The sequence below is a fragment of the Engystomops pustulosus genome, chromosome 2, assembly GCF_040894005.1.
Source record: "Engystomops pustulosus chromosome 2, aEngPut4.maternal, whole genome shotgun sequence".
Taxonomy (NCBI): domain Eukaryota; kingdom Metazoa; phylum Chordata; class Amphibia; order Anura; family Leptodactylidae; genus Engystomops; species Engystomops pustulosus.
This window is the reverse complement of record NC_092412.1, coordinates 100,977,783-100,997,705: the sequence shown is the minus strand read 5'-3', so window position 1 is coordinate 100,997,705 and position 19,923 is coordinate 100,977,783. Positions and strand designations below refer to the sequence as shown.

Sequence of the window (19,923 nt, the reverse complement as noted above, 5' to 3'; positions counted from 1 at the left end):
CTCCTGGACAAGATAGTTAATATAGGGGCTGCTGTACTTTAATTTGAATGAATACAGAGCTCAGTAGCCCCTCCCCCCACATTAATTAATATAGATTAATACACCAAATAAATAAGTTTAGAAAAATATGTTAATGAGCCTGAGCCACTAAGGTCTCAGTTTCATTAACATATTATTATAAACGTATTTATTCGGTGTAGAGGAGCTTGCTGAAGATGGGAAAAACTCTGCCATTAAACCCCTAAGGCAATGATGGCGAACCTTTTGGAGACAGAGTACCCGAGCTACAACCAAAACCCACTTATATGTCACAAAGTGCCAACATGACAATTTAAGCAGTAACCTATTGATCCCTGCTGTATCACAGGTTTTAATCGTATTGGCGTCCTGAGTTCCCCAATACAATAGAAAGGTGATGGAAAAATTTTGATTGTATCTTCCCCTGAAGAGGAAGAATCAGGGGACCCAGAGCAGGAGCTCCAATGACAATCCATCTCTATCCACACCTTTTTGCTCCACATGTAGTCCTGGCAGCCAAATAGCTCTGAGCATGGCACGTCCTAGGCTGTATTGGATCACAGGAGAAAGCTTTGAGTCATAGCTGGCAAATTCTGTGTTGGAGTGAAGGCCTGGGTGCCCACAGAAAGGGCTCCGAGTGCCACCTCTGGCACCAGTGCCATAGGTTCCCCACCACTGCCCTAAGGTAATGAGCATTGGGTTGGTGACAGTTTACCACCCGTAAAATGGTTGTAGATGTCCTTTAGGTGGGATGGGGGGCTCCATTCAAAAGCCTGCTATGGGGCTCTGCCTCTCCTAGTTACACCTCTGGCTACTGTACCTTATATCAATTAAGAAGGGGTCTAAAAATGCTACATATTAATTAATGGGGTAATGAGGGGGGGGGGGGGCTATGCTGCCTACATATATATTTATGAGGGGGGATGCTGCTCTTCTACTTTCAATAATTGAGGAACTGCTGTGCAAAATATTAATGAGGGGTAGCAGGTGCAGTACATAAATTAACTAGTTAATGTTGTTGCGGGTTCCATATTTAAAAAGGACATTTTTATCCAGGTGACATTATACTGTAAGGGTCTATGGTATTTATAAGGGTGTAGTGTGGAGATGTTCTGTAGACAGTGAATTCTGTAGTGATAAGTCAGGGCAGGAAGAAGTTATCATGAAGTTCTGTAAAAGATAAAGAAGAATTGTCACCTGTGAGGACTCCACCAGAGGGAGAGGAGGCAGCAGCTGTGATTTATACAGTAAGTGATGCCTATCTCTATTAGCAGCCCTGCTATGCAGTACCTTTTTTCCCACTATATAATAATGTGCAGTATATTCTTCACTGGTATATATTTATGTGTTTGGTACTTTCAATGCAGTGATTCTTGAAGTATTTTACCAGTTTTTGGGTATCATTGGCTGTATGCATATATGTATTTATGTGCGTCTAGATTTAATTTTTTTGTGTATATGGTGTATGAGTATAGTGCTGTGTGTATATGTGTGTGTAGCATATATGTTTATTCTACAGGGTAACGTGTGGGATTGGACCTTCAGCAAGAGTTTAGGTACAGTATATGGGGCCCCATACAAAGTTTGCATAGGTACCTACTGGGGTCTTGTTTAGCCTCTGCCCTTCCCTTATTTACAGTGCAAAAAGTAGCTCTAAGAAAAGGTTCTATAATGCTCTTCTATAAGAAGATTGTAATAAAAGCACAAAGCACATATAAACTGGACTTGAACTGAGAAGTTTTCTCTGAAAAGATGTAATATAAATCCCTTTTATTCACCTGAACTACGGTATTAAAAAAAAGTTATTGAAATGACATTTTCTCGCTCATCACATACATGTCACACATGCAGGGTACTAGATGGAGATGAGATAAATCTGCTGATTATATTATTATTATATGCTGGGTCACCAGGCGACACTTCACACTGTGCTACACGGGCTGTGCAGTTACTGCAGAACAGTATGCCAAGTGGTATCTTGCAGGATGCCTGCAGCCCTGGGCCTGCCCGATGCTCTTTCCTCCCTCATCCTACCACTGAATAACCGCTGCTGTCACTCACTGTGCGCTACCGGCAGGTGGGCGTGGCCTCACTGACAGACCCTCGGGTCGGCTCCACTGATGACAGCCAGGTCTCCGCCCTTTCACGCTCGGGATTGGCCGCTACTCATTGGGGGGGCGGGGCGTGGGAGTAGAGCCGTCGTTGGTGTAGGTGTAAGCGGAGGCGGCGGTGAGGGACAGATCTGGGGTGACAGCAGGATGCGCGGGGAGCCAGCAGCGGCCGGACACAGCATGGAGAGCGGGCTGCGGAGTGCGGCGCTCAGGGGATAGACCCGAGACGTGACCCCAGGAGGAGGAAGTGAGTAGCCGGTGTCCGCTACACGGTGTGTGACTGAGGGGCAGCAGCATGTAGTGCACGGGGAGGGCCCCATCACCAGAGGAGGACATGTTGTAGACCGGCTGCTGGCCTGCCCTCTCATGTCCCATTGTGTCCTACAAGAGTCCTACACGGCGGATGTGTGTCCTGGGGGCAGGAGGGGACACCCTGTGCACTACTCACCGCTGCTATTACTGCGTCTTCTCCATAGACCTGCTGCTTACTATCACTCGGGGGTATCTGGGTCCTGCTGCTTACTATCACTCGGGGGTATCTGGGTCCTGCTGCTTACTGTCACTGGGGGGTATCTGGGTCCTGCTGCTTACTGTCACTGGGGGGTATCTGGGTCCTGCTGCTTACTGTCACTGGGGGGTATCTGGGTCCTGCTGCTTACTGTCACTCGGGGGTATCTGGGTCCTGCTGCTTACTGTCACTCGGGGGTATCTGGGTCCTGCTGCTTACTGTCACTCGGGGGTATCTGGGTCCTGCTGCTTACTGTCACTCGGGGGTATCTGGGTCCTGCTGCTTACTGTCACTCGGGGGTATCTGGGTCCTGCTGCTTACTATCACTCGGGGGTATCTGGGTCCTGCTGCTTACTATCACTCGGGGGTATCTGGGTCCTGCTGCTTACTATCACTCGGGGGTATCTGGGTCCTGCTGCTTACTGTCACTCAGGGTCTTGCTATGATAAGTCCTGTCTTGTCGCCCCATAACTTTAAAGCTGGGGGTCTGACTGCAAGAAGCCTAACTAATCACAGGAGTGGGTCTGTGTACCCAGTATGAGTGGGGCATCAGGCTGCGCATGTATGATAAGCCGCCCCCCTACTACTGATTAGTTGTACCCACACCCATCAGTACATTGTCCCTATATAAGGCTACATGCACACACATGTTGTCTTTGTGCTGTGCGTTGATAGAACAGATTATATTGCAGGTCCGGTACTTGCCCATAATTGTGGTTCTGGCAGTCTCTGCTGCACTCATCAGAACGTGAGAGACTCTTATACACCAATGACGCACAAGTCGCATACAAAGAGCCATGGATCGGTTGTTTGCGGCACGAGAATGCCCACTAGGCATTGACTCTATACACAACTCTATACACCTATGCAAATGACACTAGAAATAAAATCCAGCACCTTGCTATAACACAGGGATGAAGCCTTAACAAAGAAATCAATCCATTTAGTAAAAACCTTGTACGGTGAAGTCATTGGAAAGCGAAACCTCCTTGGGGACACATTAGATGCACCCTGCGTACTCTGCTACATTAACATCATTCTTCCAGGTAGCATTAGCAGTGTATTACTGTCACTATAGTAAGTGCTCACAATTTACTTCCACAAAGAGATAATAGGTGGCATTTCCTGTAAGTGTAATACTCCCAGTGATTGGCATTACACCCTTTACTTTCCACAGTCAGTACAGTCGAGATGTTGGATATCAGGAGTTAATAATTGATGTTGATACTTGTTAGTAGGTGGAAGGTTGGTGGTGGGGGGGCAGCTGAACTTTAGTTCTTTCTCTGGTCTAAAGATCACTGACACGTGAAGTATCTTGTAGGACACCGCGTCGGATTTTATAATATGTAGCATCTCAGCATCAAAAGTTTTTACTACAGGCAGTCCCCGGGTTACGCACAAGATGGGTTCCTTGGGTTTGTACTCAAGTTGAATTTGTATGCAAGTCAGAACTATATATTTTATATCTGTTGATCCAGACAAATTTTTTTTTTTTTTGACGTTTCAAAATTTTTAGCTGTAATTGGACCAATTATTATCAATAAAGCTTCAGTACAGACACCTTACAGATCATTGCAGTCTGGGACTATAGTAAAGCATCCAGAGAGCTTCACCAGGGGGCACAGGGGTCCCTCTGTAACTAGGGGTCATCTGTACGTCGAGTAGAGGACCACCTGTATACATAATTTGATAATCTCCTTCTGTTTATGTAAATACTTTTGAACAGTTATCCAATAACAAAATTGTATGTTCACAGAGGTTTCTTTGAACCAGAGCTGTGACTCCAGTCTAGAATATAACTTAAAGGGTTTATCCATTAAAATAAGATTTATTATGGCAAAGTGCTTTGTATAGCATGGCAGGAGAAGAGCAAAGGATGATGTGTGAGGGTGAGTGTAGCTTTTTATAAAGTTTTTGGGTCTTTTTATAAATGTTTGTATTTGGATAACCCCTTTAAGTGTTTAGTAGCAACCCCCCCACCCCAGACTTCTCTTGCCACAGCATTCGTTCCTATCATAAAAAAATTGACTGCATATTAGGGGTCTGTACTCCTAGTAGCCAAAATGGCAGGAAAGAATCTAGTGGCGTTTGGCTAATATTAAGATGGAATGAATACAGAGGACGGCATTTATAACACTGGCTTGTAAGAAGTTGTTTTTCTGCTTAGTCTACATGTTCTATTGTGCGTTGAAGTCTCATACAATGTACAACTTCCTGTTACATGACCTCAGTTTTCCTTCTCCAGGATGTTTGACTAGCACCGAGTCTTAGTCTCAGCACTGTGTTTGGTCTCTAAAATCCAGTCACTGCACTTCTGGAGTGACCATGGTTGTGTGTGTACCCTAACTGATAGATCTGTCACTTAAAGGAAACCTACCATCAAAATCCAGCATAATAAACCAGGGATCTACCATCAAGAATGGACACTTACTTCAAGATCCAGGCACCATTACTATGGTTATCTTCTTATATTTGTTATCCATGGCCTCCTTCCTTTCAAAATTATGCTAATCAGCCTGGAAGGCTACTGGGGCGGTTCCCAGGGAATCTCTATTGTCCAGAATCACAGGCTGTTACACTGTCTAACACTGCCCCCTGAATCTTGCTTGGCGCTCCCTCTCTTGCTTGTGCCTGATGTAAGGAAGTTTTAGCACACAGGGGGAGGGGGGAGTGCACACTGTAACTGCCTGTGAAGCTGCAGCATGGAAGGATCTGGTAACACCCTCAGAGCCCCTCATTTGCATGTTGATCTTAGAAGGAAGGAGGCCATGGATAACAAATATAAGAAGATTACCACAGTCAGGATGTCTAGATTTATGAGCTAGTATCTTTTAAAATATCTTGTGACTGATTAGAGACACTCTTATGTTTTGGCTGTTCAATGTACCGCCCACAGCGCCAAGTAGTCCTGGCTTAAACGGAAATGATTGCGTACTATGATGGAATATAGTTTTTCCTCTAATTTACTCAAATTTTTCTCTGAACATAAATAAGTTTTCCGGCACATAACCCCCTGGAAAAGTACTGATATACATAATGAAATCTTTGTACAAGTTATTCTGGATGAGTCTTTGGGACTCCTCACACCTTCCTGTATTGAAAATGTTATCTTGTCTTTATATAGGACAGAAAGGAAAAAGATCTGAAGGTGAAGTTTTCTGGGGTTTAGCCGGAGATGTGAAAGAACGTCATTATGTTGTGTGTAAGCAGAGGAGCAGAAAGTGCCCAGTGCTGCCAGCTCAAGTAGCTCCGTTGATGCTTGCCGGCGCTGTCTACATAGACACAAACCAGTTTTTCAACGTTGATACCGAGAACAGACATTACAGAACCACTGTGATGGTGCAATGAAATGAGGCTCCGAAATGGAACTGTGGCCACCGCATTAGTGTTCATCACTTCTTTCCTCAGCTTGTCCTGGTACACGGCTTGGCAAAATGGGAAAGGTAGGAAACTAGTTTAAATTGTAATATGCAGCAACTTAGTATTGTTGTTATTGTCTGTAGGGTTAGCATTATTACCGTATTATAGGTGATGCCCTTACAAGGGCATTCTACCATATCTACCATTCAGCACCCACATAAACCATTCAGTGATAATTGTCGAAAAGATCTACCCCTCATAACGGATCATGAGAAATCAAAGTTGTAAAAATGTATAAGCATAGAAAAATCTAAAACGAGAAATGTTTAAAAATGTCTTATTTTGTGATTAGTATTGTGTTGCCCGGGCCAATCACAGCCATGCCTAGATGCTAGGGGTGTAAAGATGCCTGAGCAGCTATCTATTTTTAGTGATCAGCGAAACGTGTGGGAAGTGGACAATGGTATAACATAAGAGAAGCCTGGCTCATGTAGTGAATCATCTTTTCATCCAGTTCTGCTCTTCATTGTTAATTGATCTGTCCAGACACTTGCCTGCTTCAGCCATTCACTGGCCTCATTGGTCTTATCCTTGAGACCATTGTTTGGCCATGGTCAGGTGTGTAAACAATGCACCATTTGCTTCACTACTGTAAACAAAGACCAACCATGTATTGAAAGCTTTTTTTTTATTATTTATTTTTTTATTTGCTGTTAGTTCCACACACCGCCCTTTGTTTCTTGCTTTATGCCAAATAAATTTCTATTAAGAAGATTAAAGGGGGAATTCTGTTGAGGTATCCAATGTAAGGTTTTTAAAAAATAATTCTTTTATTCACTGAAGGCAAGTAGAGCTGTCTTATCTGTGAGGAACAGAAGAGCTTGTGAATGACTTTCAGTACATGTGACAGGCAGCCATTTTGTTTGTGCACATAGAGATGTGTTCTATCTGGCTTGGATGTGTCACACAGATTAGATGGAATAGTCACCAACGTGCTGTATATTCAAATTTAATTTTGGTGAAATCTCTCTCTGGTCTATGAGGTTATATTCCTTAAAGGAAATCCACCATTTGATTTCATGCATTATGAACAAAACATACCTTGAGAATGCTGTAGCTACACTGATGCAGAAACAAACCACTGAGCTGAGTGGTTTTGCTGAAAAAACATTAACATTCAGAACCTTGGGAAAGCTAGGTGCTGCTGGCTGCCATATATAAACCCAGTACACGCTTCCTGAACTGTCCAGACAGAACTAATCAACCTGAGCTGGATCACTCGTACACATCAGGTGGGGGATGGTGCAGCGATTGATTTTTGTGCCTGACAAGCAGAAGTACAGTGATTACATCATTTTCTCAAGCAGTGCATACTTAAAGGGTTTTTTCCATGAAGGAAAATTCTCACATTTCAATCCTCTAGTGATGTTAATACAGTAAAGATAATTTGTAACCCTTTACTTTACAATTTTACTCAGTTTTATTGCTGTTTTGGCTCCTATCACTCCCTAGGCATGTGAGCGAGGACTCATGTAAGCAGACACTTTATGATCCATCTAGTTCTGTGAGCTGACAATGTGGTTAGATTATCAGGGTACATGTTTATATACACTTTCATTTGGCATCTGAACGTTGTATTAGTATCTGACACAGAAAGAAAGATCCATGAAATGCCTATTACACACAATGACACAGTCCATTCTGCTACATCTTTGTTATTCCACAACACTTAGATAAGTTCTTTATCTGGGGAGGCACAGCAGATCTGTCTGTAGCTTGTAGTTCTCCTCACGCTGCTGCCGGCAGGAAGTCTGTGTCAGTGTAAGCTCCGTCCTGGGCTGCAGGTTAGAGTGCAGGGAGCATAGAGAGAGAAACTTTGCTCCATGCCCATCACACAGAAATCCAAGATGGCTTCCCTGACCCCAAGTCAGATGTTACACTGTGTCGTGTTTAGAGGCAACTGAAATTGTTCTCACCAGGACTGATAGAGACATGTTGGAATTATAAGTGTGAAATGCTGTTTTTGTTAATAACAATTAGAGAATGTGGTAATTTGTTATCTTGAGTACATATAGGAAGCTTGTCTTCATGGCCATACCCCTTTAATGTAAGAGGTGAACCTCTAGAGCAAGGCACAGAATATACAGAGCCTCATTATCATAATTGTATAATGTTTTTTTCAGCAAAACCACTCTACTCAGGGATTAAACAAGATATGTTTCTGCATCAGTGTAGCTACAGCATTCTAAAGTTATGTTTAATTCATAATGCATGAAATTTAATGGTAGATTTTCTTTAAATCTAGGTTACCATCTAGTGTATGATGAATCACACCTAAGCTGTCGCTCATGCCACAGGCAACACTGTACATTAGGAGACTTACTTCAAGAATGCCTTGTAAATTGTACAATTTCAGTTATGTCTCTTTGAATGATATACATTTACGTTATTGTATTTGGGAAATATTAGGAGACAAAGCACATTTGTGGACAAACGATATTACAGCTACATCTAGACCAAGGAGAATATATTTCTTGGCATTTCTGTCCCCTTCCTAAAAAGTAAGGGCATTGGGTAACCACCTCTATCCAATAACCTTTCCAGCTGTAACACTACATGTAGTTTATTGAAAATTAAAGAGTAACTGTAAGTTTCAAAAACTTTTGATATGGTGCAGGGGCGGGGTGGCACGTTTTGTTATTATCGTATTTTTCGGACTATAAGGCGCACCATCAATAAATGTCTGCTAAAACGTCTAGGTTCATATATAAGGCGCACCTGATTATAAGGATGAATGACCAGCAGGTGGCAGACCTGTGCACAGTTCAAGGCAGCTGTTGTCTGTAAGACCTATATATATAAGGCGCACTGGACTACAAGGCGCACCTTTGATTTCTGAGAAAATCAAAGGATTTTTTGTGCGTCTTATAGTCCAAAAAATACAGCATATTCTTCTCTGTTTGCAAAAGTTGTAATACTGAAACATTGCTGGTCTGTGAATAATCCTTCCCCTTATTACTTATTTTATGTACATGATTCAACCTCTAAATGCTCCACACTTGCATGTGTGGGTGTGTCTAAGATGCACAAACTATGGTCTCATTGGTCAGCAGCACTTGCGTATGATGATGTCACCGGAGGCAGGTTCCGCCCCTCCACCTTGCTGACTGTAGGTTTCTGCAGAGCTTAAAAATATGTTTGCTATGGACTAAAAAAGGTACTAAATGGGAACTAGAGGCAAAATGCTTTGATGAGTTATTCCTAGGGACACCTGGAACACAGTTATGTTATTTTTGCTCAGGATGATGGTTTCATTTTAAGGTCTCCTTGGCTTGGGTAACTCTCTAACATACACCTCAAAGGTGACCATCATTCCAGCTTAATCCTGAAAAGGTGGTTGAAGTGGTCAGGGCCTATAGGTAGCACTGGAGACTAATCCTTTGAACTAATGCTATTGAATATGATTTAACAGTCTGAGATGACTACATGGTATCAATTAAGTAATTACCTGAAAGGACAGGAAAGGGGGTTTGTAAATGTAAATATTCGGGTGTATTCAGACTGCACAATTACAACTGTTTCAATAAACCTACAACTGCACCATCTGAATACATCCTTAGACTTGCCCTTTTATAGAAGGCTTTTAGAAATGAGAGTTATTACAAAGAAGCTCTGTACATTTACTGTAAATCACGGAGGCCATGACTTGTGCTGTGAAAGGCATGATTTATATGTCACCATGCAGTATGCCCGTACAATGACCTGCAGTGTAGATTCAGGGCTTGTTTATATAGCACATTGCCGTAATCTGTCACACTGTTTTCCCATAGAAGTGTTACGATGGAGGAATCCTGACATTTATGTTAGGGTTTTCTTTTTCCACATTTCTAGTGATGGTGTAAGATAAGCTGTTCTAGCATCTACAGTTATTTGTTCTATAGGCTGTTACAATGCTTAGTTTTCTTGTCCTGTACTTGTTTTGCATGCTTTGCCTAGCCGAACAGTATAGTTAAAGCAGTTCTTCTGTCTTCACTCATTTATACCTATTTAATTATCTAAAAGGGAAATCTAACCAGTTGCTTACTGCTCTGTGACTATGTACGTCATACAGCAGTAAGGGGTGTGTGGAGAGGGCTAACGGGCAAAGGCCTCTCCATACCCGGCAGGAGTCGGCTTTATTACACGGCTGACACCCACCGGTAACTGCCGTGTTCAATGCTGGCTCTGATTGCGGCAGTTAACCTGTTTGGTGCTTCGGTCAAAGCACCTAACAGTGCCGCCATCTTGGATTCATAATGTCATCAGAGGGCGTTGATTGGTTGCCATGACTTCTGGGGCCCTGCTTAAAGAGGACCTGTCGCCCATAAAAAAAAGCAATAGGAGCTTCTTACATCTCAGATGCAGCAGTGTTACACTGCTAGCTTTATCGGAAACCTCCGATTAAGCTAGCAGACACTGTCGCAAAGTACATTAGGAATGCCGGACCGCGCTCAAAGCGGTCTGGTGTATTCATGAGGGGGCGGGACTAGGAGGTGGAGACTGCCACGTGTAGCTTGGCAGTCACCGCCGGCCTATGGAGTGGGTGGTCGGTCCGGGGAAGAGGCATTCCTGTTGTACTTTGCTGCAGTGTCTGCCAGCTTTATTTGAGTTCCGTTAAGTGTAACACAGCAGCATCTGAGATATTACTAGGAGCGCTTACCTTAGTACTGTTGGGTATCCGCTTGCCCCAAAAGGCTCGATGCTTGGCGTGGCTCCCAATGTTCGCCATGGTTTCCGGTGGCTCCTTTTCTCTCTGTTGTAACAGCTGGCAGGTATGCGCCAATGCGATCAGCCGCCCGGCTTATACTTCGGTTGGCTTATACTCGAGTATATACGATAAGTTATTGCTGTCAGAATATGGCAAAACAAAGAATTTTATAACAAAAGATTTTAAATTTTTTTTAGTATTAACCCCTTCCCGACATTTGACGTACTATTACTGCATGGCGGGAGGTGCGTTCCCGCAAAATGCGGTAATAGTACGTCATGCTTCTGGCGCCGGCTCCAGAACGGAGCCCGCGCAGAAGCTGCGGGTGTCGGCTATATATTATAGCCGACACCCGCGATCGGAGATTTCTCCGATCGCGGGTGTTAACCCCTGACACGCCACGGTCGCGCTGACCGCGGTGTGCTAGGGGCATTTGAGAAGAATCGGACCCTCCCGGCGGCGCTTACCGGGGGGGTCCGCTGCTCCGATCGCAGCCCCGGGACTGCCGGTGCCCGGGGCTGCGCGATCCTCTTCTGTGAGCCGGGTCCTGCCTTCTGGCAGGACCCGGCTGTAACACACTGAGCATGCGCAGCACTGTGTAATGTGAAGAAGAGCTTGAACAAGTGATCAGTGGATCACTTGTTCAAGCTAACCTGTAAAAGTTAATAAAAAATGTTAAAAACACTACATAAAATCATTTTTTAATAAAAAGAATTAATTAAATAAAGTTAGAGTCCCCTAAAGACAAAATCGCCAAAAAACCCCCACATATTTGGTATCGCCGCGTCCGTAACAATCCGTACAATAACTCAGAAACATTATTGGACCCGCTCGGTGAACGCCGTAAAAACAAAACCCGTAAAACACGCCAAAAATGTACATTTTTCATAAAATCTCTACACAAAAATGTTTTAAAAAGTGATCAAAAAAAGTTATGTGCACCAAAATGGTACCACCGAAAAGAACAACTCAACTCGTAAAAAATAAGCCCAAAACTAGCTCTGTCAACCAAAAAATATTAAAGTTACGTCTCCGAAAAGATGGCGATGCAAAAACAAATGAGATTTCGTCTATATTAGTTTTTATCCAGTAAAATTGTAAAAATAAATGAAAAACTGTATAAATGAGGTATCACCATAATCGTAATCACCTATAGAATAAAGATAATATAGTATTTTTAGTGTACGACCCCCAAAAAATACGAAAAAAAAGTAAACCAAAATTGACAATTTTCTTTTCACCCATACATTCAAGAGTTAATAAAATCTCATCAATAAGCTAATTACCCACGAAAATGAAGTATTTGTAAAGTGCATCTCATGTCGCAAAAAATAAGCCCTTATATGTCCAAATTGCCAAAAAAATAAAGATTGTATAGCCAATAAAAATTGACAATGCATAATCTGCTCTGAATGGCGCAGCTTCCCTTCGATGCCCTGGCGTGTGCCCATACAGCAGGTTACCACCACATATGGGGTATTGTTATACGCGGGAGGGATTGGGTATCAAATTTTGTGGAGCGTTTTGGTATTTTATCCACTGAGAATTTGTAAATTTTTTTGAAAAACACATTCATTTAGCCAAAAAAGTATCACTTTCAAAATTGTATCCGATTTTGTTTTAACCCCTGTAAAACAATTAAAGGGTTAATAAACTTCATAAAAGTTGTTTTACGTACGTTGAGGGGCGTAGTTTCTATAATGGGGTAATTTATGGGGTTTTACTTTTATTTAGGCCTCTCAAAGTGATTTAAAACCGGAGCAGGTCCCTCAATAGCAGATTTTGCGTTTTTTATGAAAATGTGAAAAATCGCACCTAATGTTCAAAGGCCCATAACATCCTACAAAAATAAGAGGATGCCTAAAAAACCATGTCCACATAAATTAGCCATTTAGTGAATGTTAGTTATTGCATTTTTTTGCGGTCATGACTATGTATGGAAAAAGTAGAACATTTTGAAGTTCGAAAATCAAGAATTTTTCCAAATTTTCACCAAACATCTGATTTTCTCATAAATAAATGCAAAATATAACACCAAAATTTTTCAACTAACATGAAGTACAAAGCGTCACGAGAAAATAATTTTAAAATCACTTGTATATGTTAAAGCGTTCCGAAGTTATAACCATTTATAGTGACACAGGGCATATTTGAAAAAATGGGCCGTGTCAGGAAGGTGAAAAGTGGCTTCAGCATTAAGGGGTTAAAACATAATAAAACCTATATAAATTTGGTATCCCTGTGATCGTACAGACACACCGAATAAATGTGAGGTGTTATTTGGATTGCATAGGAAAAATGTTCCAGCTTCCCTGTACAAAGAACAATATAAAATGATGCCACTAGAAAATACAATTTTTCCCGCAGATAACAATCCCTTCTATGTCCCTGTAAATGGAAAATAAAAAAGACATGGCTTGTGGAAAGAGGAAAGTAAAAATGGAAATGTAAAACTGAAAAATTGCCTGGTAATTAAATAGTTAAATGATTTATTTTTAAATCATGGCTGTCATATGGCTTAAATGGGTTTCTGTGCTAAAAAAAAAAACCCACACATGGCTCTAGCACACAGGTTTATGCTGGGAGAAAAAAAAACATTTCCAAATTTATCAAAGTGTCAACTGATGGTGTAGTATAAGACTTCTCTGACTTTGTACCTCATATTAGGTGGCTTCACTTAAACTAGAAAAATGCACCAATATTTTGGCACATGTTTTACCAGTCGTAACATTGTCAAACACTTGATAAAGAGTTGTTTTTGGCATAAATTACTAGATAATTCCGTTGTGTACAGTTTTTTTGTCTACACACACAGACTACACTTCTCATGAAGTGCTCTAGTAGTACAGTGCAGTCCAAAAAAACCCCAAAAAACTGAAATCCAAGCAGAATATCATATATCCTTTTCTGTCTCCCTCTGTACAAGCATGTGCTGCAGATCTAGTAGACATTAGGGCACATTTACTTACCCGGTTCCCGCACGATCACTGATCCGGAATCTCGGACGAGGATAAACTGTGCTGCAATTCACTTACATCGTGTGCCCAATATCCTGCATGTGTTGCTTCCCCACTCAGGTCCGCCGGAGTTCACCATCTTCTTCCTGGTACATGTAAGTGCTTGGCTTGCGACACAATTTCAAAGTTAAATCCCACGCTTAGTCCGAATCAGTCGAATCGTCTGACGCGCCCCCCCCCCTTTTGTGTCGCGTAAAGCCGAAATCCAGTGTGCCAAAATCCGATCACATGCGACAAAATCCTCTTCTAAATGCGGCGCAAAACTGAAATCATCGGAATATCCAACAAAAGTGGGGCCGCAGGACCCTTAGTAAATGTGCCCCATTGTCTCAGCTATGGGCCAGTAGCGCCCTCCTCCCCCACCTTGCCTGCAGGTTGAACACAGACTGCTACAGCCACAGTCAAGGACCATGTGATACATCCCCTCCCCAATTCCTCTTGTCTTGAGAACCTACACCTGCTGCTGCAGCCATTGCTGGGGTCTAGGTAGGCTTCTTCCCTACTTTGTCCCTGATGTTCATAAATGATCATGTGAGCAGACACAGGCACAGCTGACATGTCTTTCTCCAGTCCACTCTCTGCCCAGCCTGTAAGTGTTTCTCAAAATCTTTTTAGTTTTGAAATGGTCACTAACTTTTTAACAAATGCGTAACTCTGTAGTAGATGGATATAAAAGGCTTCCTAATATCTTATCCAAGCAAAGTCCCTTTCTCCATTTGTTTTTCACTCTAAAATCTTTGCCAGCAAGAGACACAAACGCTCTATGAATTATTAGATTACGTGGAAGTTCTATAGACCAGGAAGATGAAGGTCACAGTAGGTCAGTATCTGTTCTACTGCGGAGAAGACTGCAAAACTAGCGTAGACGAAAATTAGGTGTAGATGTCACATAATGACCAGAAACAATGTTATTCCTCACACACTGGATTACTGGGCGCCCTATCCGCCAGTTGTGGTACAGTGAGGTTCTGACATCGGGGACCCAGTAACAATTAGGACAAGGGGAAATTGGGGGTCCCATTCTTGATAATGGGTGGAGCCTGTAGTATGGAAGGGTTGGAAATTGCTGAGCACTGTGGATAGGAGAAGTTGGTACATCCGTTTTTAAAGGAGTGTCTAACCATGAAGTTAAATGCATGTCATTAAAACCACAAAAAGCTGGTTCCTTTTTAAATTTATTAGAGAGAAAAAAATATGGAATAATATATACAAATAGAGATGTAGTTTGACAGCAGCGTTGGCAGTCATTGAAGATTTTTCTTGGCAAGTCCTTAGAACGTCTGTTGGATAAGTCAGTTCATGGTAAACTTAATCCATAGTATTCTATTAGAGAGGCCACAAATATCTCTGTTGCTTTTATATTTTCATTAATTTTGTTGTCCTATTTCTGTGTGCCGTATGGATATTAAAAGAAATATACTATGTACTTCTCAAGTCTTATTTCATGCTCCATATTGCAACTTCTACAGTAGAAAAAGAATATTAACCCCTTCTGGGTGCGCCCTGACATGAATATTACATTCAGTAGTGTTCTGTCTGGTAGACAAAGGGTTAAGACTTGCACCTAGCGCTGTATCACTGAAAAGGGTATCAAAAGGATCTAATGTTGTTTAAAATATAACATTTATTTGGTACACATTAAAAAATAAATGAAAGTCCAAGTTCTTATGAACACTGTATTGTCCCTCCACCAAAGTTGGATTGTGTCAGTTAAAAAATTGTGTCTGATCACTGATACAACATATCGGAAGACAGAAAAACTGTGATCAAGTTGAAGGCTAATATGCTGGCTAAATTACGATAGAGATTGCTGCTTAACGGGGATAATGGGGCAGATTTACTTACCCGGTCCTTTCGCGATCCAGCGGTGTGTTCTCTGCGCTGGATTCTGGTCTGGCCGGGATTCATCAAGGTAGTTCCTCCGACGTCCACCAGGTGGCGCTGCTGCGCTGAAGTTCCCTGAAATGCACTGAAGTTCACGATCCTATCCTGGATGAAGGTGAGTGCAAGCTCCGCAACACAATTTCCTTTTTTAAATGCCGTGGTTTTTCCGAATCCGTCGGGTTTTCGTTCAGCCACGCCCCCCGATTTCCATTGCGTGCATGCCGGTGCCAATGCGCCACAATCCGATTGCGTGCGCCAAAATCCCGAGGCAATTCAGGTACAATCGGCACAAATCGGAAATATTCGGGTAACACGTCGGGAAAATCTGAATCGGGCCCTTAGTAAATGACCCCCACTGTATTCTTTCCTGATAACATTCATCAGGGATCAGATGTGTTTACATTATCAACACTATAGACACGTGGACACGTGGCAACAAGCTCATCACTGCTGTGTCACCGCTGTTTACCCAATGGCAAGATGGGAGAAGAGAAACTCCTCCGTTCACATGAGCGCAAGTCTCTGGTAGCATCAGACGAGACCGCCCTGACCTCGCATATGTCAGCCACGGGGTGGGGGGTAGCATAGGTAAATAGGTACACAAATGATGGAGCTGCTTCTACATATGTCAAGACAAGTAGGTAAGAGGTAAACAAAGATGGAGAAATACAAGTGTACCCATCACTCATCATCCCTTGCCAAGTATTCTTTTATTCCTATGATCTAAAGATCCTAAATTCCATATTACTGGGACTTCGAGAAAGGTTCTTAAGGATAAAAGGGAAAGAATATGTCCAATGCACGCATATAGGAGGCAATAGAATGTTCCAAGACACCCATACGTGCTTCTCAAAACTTGCCACCACTCTATAGCCATAACCAGGCATATCAAGGAATCCCTAATTCACCAGAGGAAGATGACAGCTTTTCATTGGATGCAGTCGAACCGAATAGTCTGTTTATAAATTTCATTTGGTTTCTTTTTTGCTGGATAAGCCTGTCCCATTTGCCCCCTCTTTTAGGTGGTCTCAACTTTTCTATAATTTGAAAACCTTGAAATTTTACATCTACTGTATTTTTCGGACTATAAGGTGGACAATAAAATCCTTTGATTTTCTCAGAAATCAAAGGTGTGCCTTATAGTCCAGTGCGCCTTATATATGAACCGTACTTACAGACAACAGCTGCCTTGAACTGTGCACAGGTCTGCCACCTGCTGGTCATTCATCCATATAATCAGGTGCGCCTTATATATGAACCTAGGCATTTTAGCAGGCATTAATTGATGGTGCGCCTTATACTCCGAAAAATACTGTATATTTCTCTTGGTTGAGTGTCTTGCTATTGGCTCGTTGACAGAGGTGCTACATTCTAAAGAATTATCTGCCCAAAGACCCACCTCCCACATGACAGCTGTGATTGGCCACGCCATTAAGTGATAACAAAGGCTGGCAATAATATAATGAATAATTATTCAATAAGACCTGTTATCTTTATGAAACCTATTTTTCCAGGACACCTTCTTGTTTATCTAACCCTTTTTTAAAATTTTTATGAGATTAAAAAAAAAATGTGTAAAGAGTTGGTTCCGGGCAGTGTAATAAGAAGAAAATGGGTTCACCAGCAGATACAGCCGCTCCCTGGTTCAACAAAATTTCTATAAGCTTAATTTGCATATACACCAGTAGTTTCTCTAAACGGCTTGTACAGTGCCCACCCCTGATCGCAGTTTCTATGGAATAAATTGTATGTATATTAGAAGTCTTCTGTACACTAGTTCTTTTTATTTCAATAATTTTCCTTTTGCAAGACTATAGCTTGTATAATTAGGCCATTATCGCCGAATAGTCCATCAAGGCATGATGTAGGGTTTGTTCTCTCCTAGGCAGCTGTCTACTTTGCAATGTAATGTGTAAGGATGTTCTGTCTATAGATTTGCATGTACGGAGCTTGGAGCATGGTGATACTTTATTTAGCAGTCTCTCCTGAAGAAAGCTTTCCTTTTATATATGTGGTTGGTGGGTACCATGTCCAGCTGTGATATGTGTGGGGCAGCCCGGGTAAGCGGACTGCATCTTTATAAGAGTGTGCGTTTTCTTAGTGGAAATGCAAACATTGCAGGATGTAAAATGAATCCATCTATTGACGTGTGCAGGATAAAGAGCTCCTTTCAGCCTTCTGTTTTCATAGAAAAACTGGAGTACTTAACAAAAATGACATGTTCCAAAGTCTTCATTTCTGGAAGCGTTCTGCTTCGACTTTTGAAATGGCAGAAAAGCAAATATCACATGTTTATTTCCAGGAAAATCGATGTTACGACTCTATTACTATGATGTGGTACCCGCAGAGGCATGCACAGTGCTGGTGGGCCCACTATCTGCCAGTATGGCACAACACACACCACTTTTCCTGTCATTTCATAAAGTAAATCCAAATCATGTTTTCATGTAACACATGCATAGACCTAAAGTGGATCGTATATCTATTGACGTCAATAGAAATTCCATAATGTAGACGGTAACATTTTATATTTTTAGGCACGTTTTTGTAGTCCTATTCTGGCTATTTTATTGGAGTATGTAATATATACCATCAATCTTAATGTTCACGGTTATTTTGTATAAATTATTCTTCTGCAAACCTCTATCTTTAGTCGATATTGTTGGGTACATACACTCCTGCATCTATCTAGTGCAGGTAGAACCAGGGCATTAAATTGGAAGTTTTTGGTTGCTATGGGCAATGCCTTATTTTTGTGATGTGCTAGTTGTGCAGAAAATTTGTCTATACTGGAATACATAAGGGGATTGCTGTCTAGACTCTGGTCTATCCAATGCAGTGCAGGCCGCACAGTACTTTATATCATTGTGTGTGTGTGTGTATATATGTATATGCGTCTGTAGCCTGCAGGTTTTGGCTTGCATGCCAGGCTGACATTTGGTTCAGAATGGGAACTCCTTTAAATGCAGTATTTCCATCTGGTTTTATATATTAGCCGTAGCTCCTGGCATTGTCCGCGATAGTAAATAACTGCTCTTAGCTATAACAAAATAGAATGGGTTAACAAAAATTTTTATATGTACCGTATTTTTCACACTATAAGGCGCACAAAAATTCCTTTGATTTTCTCAGAAATCATAGGTGCACCTTATATATGAACCGTACTTACAGACAACAGCTGCCTTGAACTGTGCACAGGTCTGCCACCTGCTGGTCATTCATCCTTATAATCATGTGCGCCTTATAATCCGGTGCGCCTTATATATGAACCTAGACGGTTTAGCAGGCATTTATTGATGGTGCGCCTTAGTCCGAAAAATACGGTATCTAAAGTCTGTGTCTTTGAGTGACTGTCTGTCTCTGCTCTCTCTGTCAGTGACTGTCTATATCACTTTATCAATGGGAAGTTTTATCAGAAATGTCTGAGAGCATAACTGCTTTAGTTGCCCATGGCAACAAATCAGAGCTCAAGTTTTATTTTCCCTCAGCTGTTAATAAGATTACAACTGATCTCTGATTGGTGTTCATGGGCAACTGGAACAGTTTTACCTGAGACATTTCTGATAAATCCCCCCCCCCCATCTCTGTATTTCTATCCATATTGCCTCACACATAAGCGTCTTATACTCATTGCCTATAGTAACCTATCAAAGCTTCCGCAGCAGCAGCAGACAATGGCTCCTGTACATGGTGGGTAATAAGTGGATTTTGGAAAGCGTGGGGTGAAAATTTCGGCTCAAAACCTGGTCTATGACGCTCCCTGAGTCACAGGCAAGGACTGGGCAAACTTTGGTGATTGTAAACGCAATGGTACAGATTCCTTTATCGGACACACTCGCACACACTCTGCTTTATATATTAGATTATACATTTCTTCAATTGCGTGTTATTAAAAATGTAGCTGTGTGAAGAAAATTTCCCTAACGAGAAATGAAAATGCCCAGCTCGCCCAATTAACCACTGCTGATGATCAGGCTTGGATTGAGTTCCCCAGCAGAGCTCCTGAATAATTTGCCCTTATTAATGGGCTAATAGAACACCAGAAATGTGTTGGCTTTTTTAAAGGGGTATTCCCACCTCCCCTACTTCAGTTCATTTAATCCCTAACCCCCCCAAAAAAACATTTCTTCAATGGATTGTTATTGTTATTTTAAAAAAATCACCTTTATTGCCATAACAGTGTAAATGGGTATTACCTGCACACTAGTAACGGCCCTCTGTTATCACTAGATGCGGCCACCGCCGCTCACGCGTTTAGAATGAGGCTTCTCTGAACCT

The 19,923-nt window shown here is 41.9% G+C and overlaps 1 protein-coding gene across 2 annotated transcripts in view; it reads left to right on the top strand.

The window, feature by feature from the left end:
* Nucleotides 1-2,130: 2,130 nt before the first annotated feature.
* The window catches only part of MGAT4A (alpha-1,3-mannosyl-glycoprotein 4-beta-N-acetylglucosaminyltransferase A), a 46,126-nt gene continuing 28,333 nt past the window's right edge, over nucleotides 2,131-19,923 (top strand). Inside the window, exons 1-2 of one of the 2 annotated variants that reach the window (XM_072135735.1) lie at nucleotides 2,131-2,149; nucleotides 5,762-6,080. In XM_072135735.1, the coding sequence (XP_071991836.1) occupies nucleotides 5,987-6,080 (94 nt within the window). In that variant the 5' untranslated portion in view covers nucleotides 2,131-2,149; nucleotides 5,762-5,986. Of the gene's footprint in view, nucleotides 2,150-2,179; nucleotides 2,377-5,761; nucleotides 6,081-19,923 lie in introns of those variants that run through there. The other variant, XM_072135734.1, reaches the window with a different exon arrangement.